This window comes from Sorex fumeus, unplaced genomic scaffold (assembly GCF_029834395.1).
Source record: "Sorex fumeus unplaced genomic scaffold, SorFum_2.1 ptg000035l, whole genome shotgun sequence".
Lineage (NCBI taxonomy): Eukaryota > Metazoa > Chordata > Mammalia > Eulipotyphla > Soricidae > Sorex > Sorex fumeus.
In genome coordinates, this window is record NW_026606092.1 from 38,445,791 (window position 1) to 38,463,257 (window position 17,467).

The window sequence follows — 17,467 nt, forward strand, 5'->3', positions numbered from 1 at the left end:
TGGGAGACACGGTGAGACTAAAATTCCAGGGCTCTGCCTGATTCCTAAGTTCCAGCTCTCCTTACCGCACTGTGCTGTGCAAACACCGAGTTGCATACTTCACCCCAATCAATTGCCTTGCAATGCGGGGGAGCTCCAGATAGTAACTGGGTTTGAGCTGAGGTTCAGTAGAATAATAAGGGGAGGGGGCCAATCCCACATGTTCACCTCTTTTCACCCCTGCTTTGAATTTCCCATTTCTTTTAGTTCAGGCCTACGTGGGCCACTGGTGACCACAGAGTATTTGTCCAGGGAAACTACTAGCCCTACTTCATTTTTGCTAGTTCCTTCCTTCCTTTGAAAGGCAAACCAAAGTCTCGTGGACAACTCCAGCACCGACTCACTGTGAATGAGGTGTTTCTCACAGGGCACTAGAAAACAGCTGCCCAGGGGCCTGCTGTCCCCTGAGGCTCTCCAGCATCCAAGGAATCTGCCACTTCCTGACTTGTGTCTCAGAGCTGGGCAGATGTGTCTAGGACTTAAAGTGAATGTAGCCCAGAGGCCAACGTCACTTGAAATTCCAGGGTCAACAGCGCTGGTAGTGGTTCATCTGATTAATTTTTGGGGATGGTGGTGGTGGGCTTTATAGTCTCTGGGTCTTGGCCGTTGATGGGATTACACAGTGCTGGGGGGCAGTTGGTGGGTGTGATCCCCGCCTACTGGAAGATGGAGGATCTGGGTGGAGGATGCTCAGCCCCAACTGAGCAGTCTTGGAGATCTCAGCCCTGGGACCCGCATGTCCCCCAGTGCCCTGTAATCCCACCAATGGCCAAGATGCAGAGACTATAAAACCCAGCTCCTGGAAGAGAACAGCGCAGAGTCTCCTGCCCCCATGCCTGGCTGTCCTTGCTGGGGCCCCTTGGAGGGGGCGAGTTGAGTTTCCCTCCCCACCCCGACCAGAGCCCCGGCAGCCGAAGATCTCCAGAACCAGCCCCCACCATGCTGAGACCACTCTCCACACGCATGAAGGTACCGGCAGAGGAGCAAAGGCCTGCGGGTCCTGGGGCCGAGATCTCCAAGCCTACTCGGATTGGGGCTGAGCATCCTCCACCCAGATCCTCCAAATTCCAGTAGGCGGGGGTCACACCCACCAACTGGCCCCCTGGTGCTGTGTAATCCCATCAACGGCCAAGACCCAGAGACTATAAAAACCAGCTCCTGGAAGCGCAGCCGGCCGCATTTGCAGCCACACGTTATCTTTTTTTTTTTTTTTAATTTATTTTTTTCTATTAGTGAGACACCACGAGGTACAGTTGTAGACTTACAAATTTGTGTGCTTGGGTTTTAATTATACAATGATCAAATACCCATCCCTCCACCAGTGCCCATTTCCCACCACCACGGATCCCAGTATCCCTCCCACCCCCCCTCCCCTCCCATCCCACCCTGCCTCTGTGGCAGGGCATAACCTTTTGTTCTCTTTCTCTTCTTGGGTGTTGTGGTTTGCAAAAGAGGCAATGGGTGACAATCATGTTTGGTCTATAGTCTACTCTCAGCATGCTTCTCCCAAGCCACACGTTATCTTATTATCTCATTCTTGCTTTGGACAACCTGGCAGGCTACCGAATGTAACCTTCCCACATGGTAGAGTCTGGCAAACTCCCCATGGCATAACCAATATGCCAAATACCAATAACAATGATGGGTCTTATTCCCCTAACCCTGAAAGAGCCTTGAATGTGGCTCTTTAGAATCTCAGGGTAGGACGAAGGAGACGTTACTGGTGCCTGCTCGAGGCAATCGACGAACAACAGGATGGTCGTGATCGTGCTGGGCTTGGGCCACACCCACACAGTGATTAGGGATTACTCCTGGCTTTAGGCCCGGTGGGGTTATGCCTGGCTGTGCTTGGGGCACCATCTGTGGTGCTGGCAACCAAGCCTGGGCCGGCTGTGTGCAAGTACCCTCACCCCTGTACATATGTATCTCCGGTCCCCTGATTAGGTTTCACATATTTTAAAAACTCTCACAGGAGCTCTTACCTCTTTTTCCAAGTACACTTTTTTATCGTCCAGGGTATTATACAAAGTGAAGAACTGCTTGGTTTCTTTGTGCACTGCTGAAACTGTAAACGCAAAGATATCAGCACGCAAGTAAGAACATGTGGAAGGAAGGAACACAGTGACTACAGAGGGTTCTCAAAGCTGAAAATCGCTCTCATTCACAGCCTAGTCCTGCTTCAGCTTTACTGCCCAGAAATCTGTCTTTCTTCCCACAGAGCCCCAAGGACTACAGATTGCTGATACTGGGTGATAAATAAAAGAGATATGTTTTGGAACAACTCCTTAGTAACATCTATTTGGTATAAAGTTATCCTATTAAAATGTTGGGCTGGAGCGACAGCACAGCGGGTAGGGCATTTGCCTTGCAAGCAGCCAACATGGCTGACCTGAGTTCGACTCCTCCGCCCCTCTCAGAGAGCCCGGCAAGCTACCGAGAATATCTCGCCCGCAGGGCAGAGCCTGGCAAGCTACCCGTGACGTATTCGATATGCCAAACACAAAGTCTCACGATGGAGACATTACTGGGCCCTCTCGAGCAAATTGATGAACAATGGGAAGACAGCGACAGATTAAAATGTCAGGCATGAGTGATATTTACTCTGAGAAATATGCAAGTATGACATTACTTGCTATTGTTTAAAGCTTTGCAATAGGCAGATGCAGAAGATTAAGAGGCTTAACTTATAGGCGGAAACTATTTTCTGCTTAGAAATGGAAACACTGACAAGGAACCGAGGGGCGGGGGTGTTGGGGAGGGCAGGGGGACGAAGACTGGGGACCCTGATCACCTGACTCAAATGTGTGGTCTGTTTCAGACAACCTGATGGTTGGTATGTAAAGACATGTTAAGGAAATTATAACTCTGGACTAAGGTAAGGGTCCTAGTCTAGCTAGAACCAGCAAGAATTCCCAAGAGGCCAAGAGTTGATGGAAAAGTCTGAGATGGGTATTTTGTTGCTGTCGCCACACCCACCAGACTTACTCCTGGCTCTGAGCTCAAGATCACTCCTGGTGAGACTCAGGGGACCATAGGGGATGCCAGGGATTGAACCTGGGATGGTGGCGAGCCAGGCCAGCGCCCTACACGCTGTACTATCTCTTTGCCCCCACGGTGGATTTTGGAGAGCTGGAATCTGTCAGGTAAGAATCAGAGCACAGTGGCATTCTGGACTTGGGGACGAGCTCCCAGGCCAAGACACTGGGGACATTGGTGGAAGGTATTCAGGGAGACATGGTGAGTGGGAGCTCAGAGGAGGGGGTGCTGGATTAGGAGACTTGTTTTTTGTTTTTTTTTTTGGCTTTTTGAGTCACACCCGGTGATGCACAGGGGTTACTCCTGGCTCTGCACTCAGGAATTACTCCTGGCAGTGCTCAGGGGACCATATGGGATGCTGGGAAATCAAACCAGGGTTGGCTGCATGCAAGGCCAACGCCCTACCCGCTGTGCTATCGCTCCAGCCCCTGGATTAGGGCCTGTTTATAGAGCGTATAGGGCTGGAGTGATAGCACAGTGGTAAGGCGTTTGCCTTGCATGCAACCAACATGGCCTACCCAAGTTCGATTCCTCCGCCCCTCTCGGAGAGCCCGGCAAGCTACCGAGCGTATTCGATATGCCAGACACAGTAACAACAAAGTCTCCAATGGAGACGTTACTGGGCCCGCTCGAGCAAATCGATGATCAACGGGAGGGCCTTTACTTTACAGAGCGTATCTGAACTGGGTCTTGCGGGACTTTGTCTAACAGAACAGGGGTCCTGGGTGTTGGGAAGAAGAATGAGGAGGGGTGAAAGCACACGGTGTGGGGGCGAAGGAGATAGCTTACAGGGCCGGGGTTCAAGCTCTGAACGTGGAACGCCTGGGCTTGATCTCCTGTACCACATGGTCCCCTGAGCCCTGCTGGGGTGACCTCCCAGCTCTCAGCGCTGGGTGTGGCCTGTAGGACATATGCGCTCCCCTTGACCGCTGTCCCCCAGAGTCCAGGGTATGTTCAGAGGTCACGTGTGGGTGCTGAGGGCCAGAGACTGGGCTCAGAGTAGGAATGGGGCTTCCAGGAAGACACGACACTCTGGGCATAAGGAGGAGGAGCCTCCACCAGTACAGCCCAAAGATGTGGGACTCCTACAAGTTTGGCACTCATCAGCTAAGGGAGGGTGGCGCAGTCAGGAAGAGGGCTCTGGGGAAGGGGCCCTGACCAGCTAACGGTCATTGAGTGGAGCGGGCAGTAAGGCAGTGACTGCCCTGAGGGGCCAGCTGGGTCTGACAGCAGCTGGGAGTCCATGCTGGAGTGATGCTCAGAGTCTGGCGTGGCACATGCAGCACTGGGCCCTGGAGGGGGAGGGCCCTGGGGTTTATTGGTGGCCGCCCCCAACCCCGCACCTCCCCGCCCTGACCAGCCCCAGAGCTTGTTTGCGGTTGAGGCACGTACTCTGGCGGTAGAGTTCAATAAATCTCTTCTGATACTGTATTAGCTCGGCTCGGCTGGGCACTTCATCAATCTTGCGATGCAAAATGGCGATTTCTCGATTCCTCCGGGCCTGCAACGCAGAAGGCAGGGGCGACAAGATTACTTGGAGAGAGGCACTGTGTATTCTCCGGGGAGGCGAAATACCACCCCCTTCGGCCTACGGAGCCCAGACACGCAGCCCGGAATGCAGATACGAACCGATGCTGCTAGCCTGAGATTCTGTAGCCCCCAGAATGGGTCCAGCCACAGAGGCACGACATGTAAGGGTCCAGAAGGAAGATTCTGTGTGGGAAGAGTTCTGCAGACAGCTCCTGTCAGCTCAGTGGGCCCCTAAGGACACTTGAGCAGGGGGGAACAGGGAACTAGAAAGGTGTTTCCACTGGTGGAGGGATGAGTGTTTGATCACTGCATGACTAACTCAAACATGAAAGTTTTGTAACTGTATCTCACGGCGATTCAATAGAAAGAAAAGAAAAGCATTTCTGATGATAAGATGCCATGCCATCCTGCTGCCTCCAAAATCCTCTTCCCCTCCCCAGTCAAATGTCAGCGAGCCAGATGCCCTCTCTGCCTCTCACCCCGCCTCACTGACCCTTTCCTGATTCCTTTAACCCATCAGCGGGGCTTCCCCAACACCTGCAAGAAGCTGCTCTTCACCAAATAAAGGGTGCTGGGAGGATCCTCCCAGGATGGGAGATGCCTGCTGAAAGTAGACTATAGACCGAACATGATTGCCACTCAATGCCTCTTTTGCAAACCACAACACCCAAAAGGAGAGAGAGAACAAAAGGGAATGCCCTGCCACAGAGGCAGGGTGAGATGGGGGGGATGGGGGGCCAGAGGGATACTGGGATCCGAGGTGGTGGGAAATGGGCACTGGTGGAGGGATGCGCACTTGATCATTGTATAACTGAAACCCAAGCACAAAAATTTGTAAGTCTACAACTGTACCTCATGGTGTTTCACTAATAAAAATTAAAAAAAAAAAAAAAAGAAGCTGCTCTTGCCAACGTCACCACAGACCTTCTCTAAGAAACAGCTAAGGGGCAATTCTCAGCTTCCCCCCATTTCAACTCCAGCCTGACTTCCAGTAATATCTCCTGTCCCTTGACAGAGCCCCCAAGCTCCTCCCTTCCCAATTCCTGCCACTGCGACCCAGCCACTCTGTCACTGTAGATTCCTCCTTTCCGCTGCCCATCCTTCCGTGTACAATGACATGTGTCCATTTTTGTCACTGTCCACGTATCCTTACAAAGATCACTGGTTTTTATCAACCTGCATTTTCATGTGCTCACTTACAATCACGGAGGGCTAACTCCCAACCCTCACAATCTTGATACTCCAGCATCAGACCCAATACCTAGTCAGTCCGTGGTCATTGACAAATTAACTTTCTAAAAGGCCCTGGACACATTTATTTATTTAACTCATTATTATCATATTATTATTATTATTATCTTGGATTTTGGGCCACACCTAGTGATGTTCAGGAGTTACTCCTGGCTCTGCACTCAGAAATTCTTCCTTGGTGATGCTTGGGGGACCTTATAGGATACCAGGGATTGAACCTGGGTTGTCTGCATGCATGGCAAACATTCCACTCTGGCCCCAAACAATTTTTAAATTTTTGGCAGCTCTCTGGACTTTTTCTCATTCTGTGTTCAGGGAACACTTCTGGCTGTGCTTGATGGACCATACTTGCTGTCAGGGACTGAACTGGGGCAGGCTGTGGAAAGGTAAATACCTTATCTACAATACTATCTCTTTGAAACCTAACTCATTTTTTTTTCCCCCTTCCTGGACACACACCTAGAGTGTCAAAGGTCTTACATGAGATAAAATCCAGACCCTAAACACTACCATTTTCAAATTCAGGGCCTTAAAGTGGGGGAAATTTGTTAAAAATGCCTGACTTCAAATGACTTCATCAGAAGGGATTAATCTTCTAAGATTAATACAGTGTGCTAGTATCAAGTCAAAATTTGTCTCACCAGAATTGACTCAAACAACTCACCAAAATAAGCAGGATACAGAGATGAGAAAAACAGAATCTCGCTGACTCCCATAGCCGTATGACCATTTTTACTTGCTACCCAGGGAAGAGAACGGGCCAAAGGCAAAATTCAAGGTAAGTTAACTGTGGGTTTCTGAGCTGGCATGAGTCAGACCCTGGCAATGTAAGAAGTTTACAGTATCATTCTGACCCTGTGAATTTAGTGTTAACTTAAAAGTCGAATACTCCAGGGCCAGGGATGCTCACAGGGATGGCGCAAGTGTCTGCCTATGTGAGAACTGAGCACCGGGCAGAATACTGTCTGGCGAGGTCCTCCCAAATGCCAATGGGGAAACTTTTATTCCACCCCCCTCAAAAGTTATCAAATAAGACAGAATGGGCCCTAAATTTCAGAGAAAAGATACCAGACAAGAACATCAGAACTTGAATCCTGGTGCTTTCACTTATCAGCTGTTTGACGCTGGGCAAATGTCCAGACCGATTTCTTCCACAAGAAGAATCTTCCTAAAGAAAAGGGAGTAACACCTGTGCCCCAACTGAGACAAATGATCGTGTAAGAAGTGTACCAGTGTTATGATGAGCCTCTTGAAGCACCGAGCTCTACCTCAGAGAGAAGACTGGTGAGCAGCAGCCCTGGTGACAAGTCTCGTGCTTCAATACTGACACTGGGCGGTTCTGCTGCTGCCTCTCACATTTGGTCAGAAATACTTCAGTGCTCTTGTGATTACTAACAGCTTTCACTCACCTGTAGCAACCGGATCTTATAAAGCTTCTCTTTCTCCATGTTGTACCGTCTGTCTAGGTCTTCCTGAAAATCGGAAAAGAACATGATTATCTGGGAATAGAAAACTTTTATCTTTTGACCAAGTCATTTAAAGTCAGGTATTTTTTAAATCAAATCCCCCCATTTTAAGGCCCTGGATTTGAAACTGGTAGTGTTTAGGGTCTGGGTTCTATCTCATGTAAGACCTTTGACACTTTTTCTCATCACTTGAAAACAATGGCCTTAGGGTATCATGACTGAATCCAGCAATCTTTTCAAAAATTTGTTTGTTTCTGGGTCATACCCAGTGGTACTTGGGATCACTCCTGGTGATGCTCAGGGGACCATAGATACTGCCAGGGATTGAAACCAGGATCAGCAGTGTGCAAGTGCCCTAAACTATCTCATTGGTCCCTAAATCCAGCTTTTCTTAATTTGGGGGTAGGTGTGTCACATCCTGTCATGTTCAGGACTCACAACTGGCTCTGTGCTCAGGGGTCTTCTGGTGGTGCTCAGGGAACCATATGGGGTGCCGGAGTTTGAACCCAGGTTCAAGGCAAGCTGCATGCAAGGCAAGCACACCACCTGCTGTCCTACTGCTCCCTGAATCTAGCATTCTTAAGTGAACCATCCTCTGAGTCTACCTGCCTTTCCTTCTCCTCCCCAATGTGGCCCCAAAATATTACGGTGAGGAGATAAACATTGCTGCAACAATCTGTTCCACGCCTCTGGGTTTGGAGATAGCAATTCGCCAGGGCGAACATTAAGTGGGCGCGAGAAGGCAAGGTGGGAGACCCCAGCCCGGGGGACAACCAGCGCGAAGAGAGTGGCGGCTACTTACATTATGGGTCAAGGGCCTTTGGCGGCCCTGCGGCTCTCCGCTGGAGGGCGCCTGAAATGGTGAAAAGTAACACAGGTTCACTGAGTCAGGGCAACGAAACAGAAGCAGAGGGCCTCGATGCCAAAGGGGCGAGAGTCACTAACCCTGTCTGAACACGGACCAGAAGGGGAACGGCTCTGAGGGAAGCCCCAGGTTTTCATTTGCTCGGAGATGTCAGCTACACACAAGCCAGACTGTGACTGTGTTTGGATGTCAGGAATGATTTCCCTAACAAGATGCGACTGCTGACAGACAGGACAGTAAAGTGAGTCGACTGGCTAGAAAATTCCCAGTTGGGAAACCACGCACACAGTTCCTGCAAATGCTCTTTTCCAAAGTGATAGCTTGGTCCTGTCAGTCTGGGACACGGTCAGTCAATTCCCCTGCGGCCTTTTACCAGCAGAGGAAGCAAAGGGCAGAGATGCGGATCCAGTAAAGCTGCGTATTAAAAAAAAAAAAAAAAAAGAAGCCCTCCCGTTGATCACTGATTTGCTCGAGCGGGCCCAGTAACGTCTCCATTGGAGACTTTGTTGTTACTGTGTCTGGCATATCGAATATGTCATGGGGAGCTTGCCAGGCCCTGCCGTGCGGGCGAGATACTCTCGGTAGCTTGCCGGGCTCTCCGAGAGGGGCGGAGGAATCGAACTCGGGGTGGCCATGTGGGCTGCGTGCAAGGCAAACGCCCTACCGATGTGCTATCGCTCCAGCCCAAAGCTGTGTAATAGAGAGCTGAGAAACGTGTGAGGGGAAAGGTGCCAGTCCTGGTCAGAGCCCCCCGACTCTGGTTAGTCCTCGAGCAACCTCCCGTGGCGCCAGTGGCACAGCGACCAGTCATGCCAAGGGCTCCTTCGGGGCCTTCACCTTTTCATCTCCGCCTGGTCCCCGCTCAGCTTTCAGCTTTTCAATTTCCCGTTGCAGCCGTGTCATTTCCTCCTTTAAAGGCAACAGATTTTTGTCAAAAACAGAAACACTTACCAAGCTTGGGCAAAGGAGTAGGTGAATACAGTGATCTAACTTAATCCAGGGTCTATTTTCCACATTTTGTGAGTTTATGCTTGACAAAGTTCATGAGGACTGACCCCAAATACTCAGCCTGAGAAAAATCGCTCCACCCATTGTTCTGGTCCCTCAGTCTGGAGAGCTTAAAAAGACAGAGGAATTTTGCTCCATGGCTTGGAGGCCAGCCACACATGCTAGGGGGAAAGGGAGCTCAGATAGAGAAGGGAGCACCAAATACAGGGTGTTGGGAGGATCCTCCCAGGATGGGAGAAGCATGCTGAAAGTAGACTACAGACCGAACATGATTGCCACTCCATGCCTCTTATGCAAACCACAGCACCCAAAAGGAGAGAGAGAACAAAAAACAGAGGCAGGGTGGGATGGGGGGATGGGGGGTGGGAGGGATGCTGGGACCCGTGGTGGTGGAGGATGGGCACTGGTGAAGGGATGGGTACTTGATCATTGTATAAATGAAACCCAAGCACAAAAATTTATAAGTCTACAACTGTACCTCATGATGTCTCACTAATAAAAAAAAAAAGGCAGAGGCAGCACAGGAGTCTCCAGGATTATGAGAATAGCTCCAAACCTTGTTTCTACCCTTCCTTGTCTAGGTTTATCCACCTTCTGTGGGACCTGCTAGCCTGGAGGTCCCCTCGCCCCTCCTCCACGTGCCCTGAAGGAAGGTCAAGCTTCTGGATGGTTCCAGTGCCAGAGTGACTCTTCCTTCCTTGCTGTTCATACACAGCAGGCAATATCTTATCAGGAGAGCCAGAGCTTCCCGGCCAGCAGGAACTCAGGCTATGGACATGTCACACAGACATCCTGGGTGTTCAGGACTGTGCTGCTATCACATGTGATTTTTTTCTCATTATGTAAGATAGTTACATACCCTAAAACTCTTAGTGTGTGCTCTCAATTTGGGTGCATGGCACACAGGGTTACTAACCTAACTCACGTATGATATCCTGGAGGGTCCCAACCACAGGCTCCAGTCAGCTGACTCAGCTCCTCGACGTCTTACGTTTCCTGACTACCCCTGGACAGGATGCCCCAGCAGGACAAAGGGAAGCAAAGCAAGAGATTTTTCTAGGAGCCCCAATGGAATGTCTGTTCCCACCACGCGACACTTACTCGGCAATGCGCTTTAAACTCCTGCTCCTGACTTTTCAGATTTTCATTCATGGCTACAAGTGCTCTCAAGCTCTGCAGGATACTGAAAGGAAAACAGTCCAAAGAGAACACGTCAGGCCGCTGTGATTTTATGCATCATAGCCAACACCAGCACCCCCATGCTAGGAAGGGACTATCTTTTAAATTTCTGTTATTGGGGCTGGAGAGGCAGTACAGCGGGTAAGGCACTTGCCTTGTACATGGATGAGCTATGTTCGATCTCTGGCACTGCATATGGTCCCCCAAGTACCTCCAGGAGTGATCCCTAGTGTAGAGTCTGAGCTACCCCTGGCCATTGCCAGGTGTGGCTCCCCCCAAAATATTTCCACTGTATCTCCCAAATACATCTTATCGGGTACCCACACGTGGTAATGATGACCCGTTCACCGATACTATTCATTTACGTGCATGAAGCCAGAAACTATATCCAAACCGATATTACAGAGTCAAATGCAGACACTTAAGGAGCTTCAAGTTCCAAGGATGCGTTCAGTAATAACATTGACTCAATGGTACTCAAGGGTTTCGAGAGTATCTTTAGCCATTTTAAATTTCCAATCTAAAAAAGAAAGAAGCTGCTGAGGGTTGTTCAAAGCTCTTACTTAAAAATCAAAAGTTCAGGGGTTATGACAGTACTTAATACAGTATTTGCTTAATGCGGGATCAGGGGTTTTTAAAGTATAATTCTTCCTCCAAAATCTGTAGGTGTATCTTTGCTAAAAATGTCCATCCAGCCCACAGCTGCCAATTCTGCGCCTGAAACTATTCATGATTTCACAACCTCATTCAAGCAAGTGACACAGGAAATTTTGTCAAAGAGGCTGGCACTAAAACAGTTTAAAACTGAGTGATTCTTATACAATAATCATGTGTATTTAATTTAAATTGGAAAAGAAAATTGTTTAAAATGGCAAAACACAGCTACCAGCCAGCAACTGTTCCTCTGCAAAGAAAAAGAAAGACTGTATTTTTCAACCCAAGAAGTCATGGCTAAAATGTGTGTGTGTGTGTGTGTGTGTGTGTGTGTGTGTATGTGTGCGTGTGTGTATTGTGTGCATGAGAGAGAGAGAGAGAGAGAGAGAGAGAAGCATGATAACTTTTACTGAACAAACTTTTTGATAACTTTTCACAGCGGGTAGGGTGTTTGCCTTACACGCGGCCAACATGGCCGACCCGAGTTCGATTCCTCCGCCCCTCTCGGAGAGCCCGGCAAGCTACCGAGAGTATTCGATATGCCAGACACAATAACAACAAAGTCTCCAATGGAGACGTTACTGGGCCTGCTCGAGCAAATCGACGATCAACGGGAGGGCCTTTACCTTTTCTTAGGAAGATGTGAAGAGAAAGAGAGGGAGCACATTTCGAGAGAGAAAGACTCTCCAGAGTGAAAAAGCAAGCAAAGAGATAGAGGCAAGCAAGCAAGCAAGAAACCTGTTCAAGGGAGAACATGGGCTTGAAGAGCCAGCCTTAAATGTGTGCTTTAAAAATGCAGAAAGAGGGGGCTAGAGCAGTAGTACAGCGGGTAGGGCATTTGCCTTGCATGCGGCCGACCCAGGTTCGATTCCCAGCACCCCATATGGCCCCCCAAGCACCACCAGGAGTAATTCCTGAGTGCAGGCCAGAAGCAACCCCTGTGCATCACCGGGTGTGACCCAAAAAGCAAAAGCAAAAAAAAAAAAAATTGCAGAAAGGCATGGTTAACTCCAAAGAGATCTGGGGTGTGTGTGTGTGTGTGTGTGTGTGTATTTTACCACAGTCCCTTTAGTGCTTGAACAGGTTATTATTATTATTTATTATTATTATAATTTTTGGGCCACATCTTGCAGTGTTTAGGGCTTACTCCTGGTTCGACACTCAGAATCATTCCTGATGGGGTTTTGGGGACCATGTGCCATGCTAGGGATTAAATCTGGGTCAGCCACTTGCAAGACAAGCTTTGTACCCACTGTGCTATCTCTCTGATTCCTTACTTTGTTTTTAAAAAACTAGAAAGACTCAACAAGACACCAAAATCAGGTTGTCCCTGATGCCAAGGGGGCCTCGGAGACGGGTATTCACAGCTCAGCACGGGGGTGATATGGGGCGTGTTCTGACTCAGCGGGTGAAAGTGACCTGCTTGGGGCCAGAGGGATGACGGCTGGCTCTGTAGTTCTGTGTTCAAGCCCCAGGAACTGGCAAAATCACCTTCTTGAAGGAAACGTACGGAGAAAAACCCTTACCTTGGGTCGGCTTTGGATTCTATCTTCTCGAGGGCGGCTTGCTCTTTGTCCAGTTTCTCACTGTAACTCTTCAACTAGAAGAGAATGGAGACGTCACTGCCAGAGTCCCGGGAGCGAAAAAGCGTGACGTGTTTCCGCTCTCCTTCCCACCTGGCTCATATCTGTGCCCCACATCTGACAGACTGAATTCAGTTGTACATGGAAACGACAGACAATGGATACAGGAAGTGGCCGAGGAACCCCACAGAAAGGTGAAACACATCCTGCTGGCTCATGACATCCTGGCAACGGCCTGAAGTCACAGAAGCAAGTGGGTAGAAGTCAACAGTAAGGCTAAAAGCAGGCGTCTTCCGGAAGGAAGGGGAAAACCAAGTGTGGCTATTGAGAGACAGACCTCCAGTGTTTCAGGTCCTGCTGTGGCAATGTGCAGGAGCAGGGACAATCTCCCTTCTGCATGAATATTTAGTGCGTTTTCTGAGTCAGTGCAGTTTAAATCTATTATGTTTTGCTTTTTTGGGGGTGCACCCGGCATTGCTCAGGGGTTACTCCTGGCTCTTCCCTCAGGAATTACTTCTGGTAGTGCTTGGGGGACCACATGGAATGCCAGGAATTGAATCCAGGCTGGCTGTGTGCAAGGCAAATGCCCTAACCACTGTGCTACTGCTCTGGTCCTGTCAGTACAGTTTAACTTTTAAGAAACTTTCAGCTTAGTTTATAAAGCTTGTAGTTAAATGATATAAATAGAATGTAGAGCTTCCTTTAGAAAAATGTAAGACTAAACTTCTAGGGGGCTGGAGAGATAATTCATGTGGTAATTCATACTCAACATACGTGTGGCCCAAAGTTAGGACCCCAGCACCTCATGGTCCCCTGAGCGCTTCCAGGTGTCAACCTGGTAGCCCCGAGTGTCTCCAGGCTTGAGCACTGAACTGGCAGGTCAGTACTCAGCATCACAATATGTAAAAATATTTTGTTTCTTTTTTTAAAAGAAGATGGGCTGGAGCATAGTACATCAGGTAAGACATTTGTCTTGCATGTGGCTAACCTGGGTGCGATTCCTGGCATCCCATATAGTCCCCTGAGCATGACCAGGAGTGATTCCTGAGTGCAGAGCCAGGAGTAAGTCCTGAGCATCACTGTGTACGGCCCAAAAAGCCAACCAAACAAAAACCAAAACAAAAAGAAGGAACCGCCACTTTTATGTTGACTGCTAATACCTGCTAGGTAAGGAAAACAAGGGGCAAAACTGTAAGCTTAGTGTCCCTCCGATGTGTTTAAACAATGTATACATTGAATGTATAAAAATATGTGGAATGCCAGGAACCGATGCATACTTGGTGACTTGCATATGCATCAAATCTTTCTGAAAAGATTCATAAGAAACTGATTACACTGTTAACCCCTAGGGAGGGCAGCTATGTGGCTGGGTAAGGCAGTGCATTCTTTGTACTTGCTGATTTCTGGGCCATGTGAACGTGTTATCCATTTAAAAGAATATGGTAAAATAAAGTTCCAGAGGACTGGAAAGATAGTACAGCACTAAAGGAGTTTGCCTTGTACGGGACTGACCCAGGTTTAATCCCGGTAGCCCCTGGGAGAAACGGGGTGACTCGGAATATCCGTTCCCGGAGGCTGATCCCACCAATCAGTGGCGCCTGCCCTTCCAGAACCACCCCAAGAAGCAGGTCGCATAAAATGGGCCAGAAGCCCCACATATCTGACAGGCAGAGACGTTAGGATCAAAGACGGTCCAATGATTAAAACCAAACACAAACACAAACAAACAAAAAAACCAATATGAAACTAATATCCAAGGCCAGGGAAAACGGGCCAGGCGGACTGACTGGTCAATGATTAGTCAACGATATAGGAGATGGAGGGTAGTTAAGACAGAGGAGGGTCCATTATGACCATACTAGTTGGCAATGATCACTCTGGACAAGAACTGAGTGTTGAAAGTAGTTAAAGGGATATACATGATAACCTTTCAGAATCTGTATCGCAAACCATCATGCCTGAAATGAGAGAGAGAGAGAGAGAGAGAGAGAGAGGAGAGGTGCCAGCTCTAGAGGCAGGCAGGGGTGGAGGGTGGCCTGAAGGGATGAGAGGGAAACTGGGGGCACCGGTGCTGGGCAATTACACTGGTGGATGGATGGGTGTTGGAACACTGTATGACTGAAATGCAATCGAGAACAATCTTGTAAATGCTCTACCTCATGGTGACTCAATAAAATAAAATAAATAAAAAGATAAGCCCACCACCAAGAATGAAAGAGTAAATAAGAGAGGATGCAGACTCAACAAATGAATTTTGATGTGGAGAAAGAGTTCACAGATCAAGAAAAACTTTAGGCACCATGTGTTTAGCGTGACATAAGAGGATACTGAAATTGTTTTTGCTGGTTTAAAGAGTCAACCTCCCGCAGGCCTGACTCAAACTGTGACCGCCAGAACTCTGGAGTGGATTGGCGAGAGGCCGGGGCTTGAGGTCTGACCTCTGGAGCACAGCAGGCAGCCTCCCTAACATGTGTCCTCAGCTGTTCTGGGTCTTCTTCCCATCCGTGTCCTGATCCGCTTGTTTGCCCTGAGTTGTCTTGGAAGGGCAGGTTTTGTTGACAAGGTTTTGTCGACAAAACCTGTTAACAAGGTAAAGTCTGGGAGCACTGCAATGAAATGTTCAACTGTTTTTTTTTTTGGGGGGGGGGTGGAGCACGCCTGACAGTGTTCAGGGCTTTTTCCTGGCTCTGTGCTCAGGGATCATGCCTGGCAGGCTCGGGTGTCCATTTGGGGTGCGGGGGACTGAACCCAGGACAGCCCTGTGCAAGGGTCAGTGACCTACCCGCTGGACTATCGCTCTGGCCCCTCAGAAGTGTTTTTTTCAGTTGCTTCGGGAATCGCCTTGGAAGGCTGAAGCTCAGAGATGAAGTTTGTTACCGATTCAGGAGCCGGGTCTTCAGTTACTAGGACCGAATCAAGCTGCTGTGTAAATTGTTCAGCACTCTGCCTCACACAGCTCCCCGCTATTCTAGCTGGGAATTGGCCAGGCTGGGGATGAGCTCTCTGAGAGCTTTCTGGAGCCTGAGGGCCAGCCCTGGAAGCCTGGCACTGCTCTGCCCGGCTTCTCCGCCTTGGTTTCCTCATCTGCAGAACAGAGATGGTCACTGCCATGCCAAGGTTACTATGAAGAGCCAAAGAAACTAATCCCAGTGACCTGCCCGGCGCATGCCCAGAGAACAACGCCAGCTGCTACTGCTATCTGTGGACGCACGGGGAAGCTGCCCCTGAGGGACCCTTGACTTTTCAAGCACATGAAAGGGCCTCCACAAAGACTTGATTTAGTGTTTGGCACAAAAGGAGACTTTACGGCCACCTAGGATTTATATCCGAAGGCATATAAGTGTCTCAGGAAATTGATAACTAGACGCCGGCTCTCTAATCTCTTCCAGATTCTTGTCCAAGGACTGATCCCTGACTTGGCAAACGTCATGCCAGGGTCTCTGCAGCACTGAAATTCACAGAGCAGCAGGGATCCCCCCCCCCCCCCCCACCCCCAGGAGCCCACCATCTGATACACAGGAATGCAGTGCCGGAATAAAGCAAAGAAAGCTGATCTGCCCAAATGCAATACAGGCATCTTTGGAAAGAAGGAGAAAAAAAAAATTTTTTTTTTAAAACTCTAATTGTCATTCTTATGCCTGCCCTTTCAAGTATGCTGACAATAACCGATGAGAGGAGGTCAGAATCCAAAAGCCTTGTCAAGTTTACAGCAAGGCAGGAAACTAAACACACACGACAGAAATCAGAATTTTTTTAAAATGGGCAAACTTCAGATAAAATTAAAATAACAATAGGGCCGGGCTGGGTTTGGGAGAAAAATGAGAAGTGCTTTGACATGACCCCGAAGCATTAGATGCGACCCAGGCAGGGAGGCCTTCCTGAGCACAGACCCTCTCCCCTCTACTCAAACCCTGACATGACACGAGAGTCACAATGAAGAGAGTGTTCAGATTCCAAGGAGGGTGGCGCCCTACAGACGCGAACAGGAGGGAAGCATTGAAACTCCCCTCACAACAGCACTGGGAGCAAGGCCTGGGGTCCTTCACCTGGTTTCCTAGGCGATCAGCAGTGAAAGGCAAAGAACGCTACGATGCGAAGGGACAAGGCATTCTCACCAACCGGGTCAGAAAACGAAGCCACGGCTCAGAAGATGCCCACAAGCCCCTTTCCCCTGGGTGATCCCCTCCCCAGCACCCAAGGACAAAACTAGTCACGGTAAACAGCAATTTGTAGTCAGCCATCCTGTCTGTGCCCACACCCCGTCTGTGGATTCAACTAGCCAGAGACTAAAAAAGATATATGACACAGTTGTGGGCTGGAGCGACAGCACAGCGGTAGGGCGTTTGCCTTGCACGCAGCCAACATGGCCGACACAGGTTCGATTCCTCCGCCCCTCTCGGAGAGCCCGGCAAGCTACCGAGAGTATTCGATATGCCAGACACAGTAACAACAAAGTCTCCAATGGAGACGTTACTGGGCCCCCTCGAGCAAATCGATGAACAACGGGAGGACCGTGACCGTGACCGGGACACAGTTGTAGTTTGGTGGTTGTAGCAATACTGAACACGTTCAGACTTCTTGTTAACATCCCTTCAATAATAAATACAGCATTTCAACAACTTTCATAGTACCTACACCGTCTAATTGGATATTACAAATACGCTACCCATTTAAAGGATTTAAAGTGTGCAGGGAGGAAGTGGGTTCTCCATGCAAACACTCTACTATTTTATAAAGGGGATGTGGTCATTCAGGGTGGGGCATTCTGGGTGGGGGCTGGGAGGGTGCACAACCCCCCCCACCTCCTTGGATACTGGGGAAGAAATGTTTATCACTCTGCAGCTGTCTCATTTTAC

At 49.2% G+C, this 17,467-nt stretch overlaps 1 protein-coding gene across 3 annotated transcripts in view; it reads right to left on the reverse strand.

The window, feature by feature from the left end:
* The window catches only part of CCDC93 (coiled-coil domain containing 93), a 114,135-nt gene that overhangs the window by 17,418 nt on the left and 79,250 nt on the right, over window positions 1–17,467 (reverse strand). For all 3 annotated transcript variants that reach the window (XM_056117528.1, XM_056117527.1, XM_056117529.1), the window contains 7 exons: window positions 12,555–12,628; window positions 10,297–10,378; window positions 9,025–9,096; window positions 8,125–8,175; window positions 7,266–7,328; window positions 4,468–4,576; window positions 2,022–2,104 (listed from right to left, as the gene is read on the reverse strand). In XM_056117528.1, the coding sequence (XP_055973503.1) occupies window positions 2,022–2,104; window positions 4,468–4,576; window positions 7,266–7,328; window positions 8,125–8,175; window positions 9,025–9,096; window positions 10,297–10,378; window positions 12,555–12,628 (534 nt within the window). The remainder of the gene's footprint in view (window positions 1–2,021; window positions 2,105–4,467; window positions 4,577–7,265; window positions 7,329–8,124; window positions 8,176–9,024; window positions 9,097–10,296; window positions 10,379–12,554; window positions 12,629–17,467) is intronic.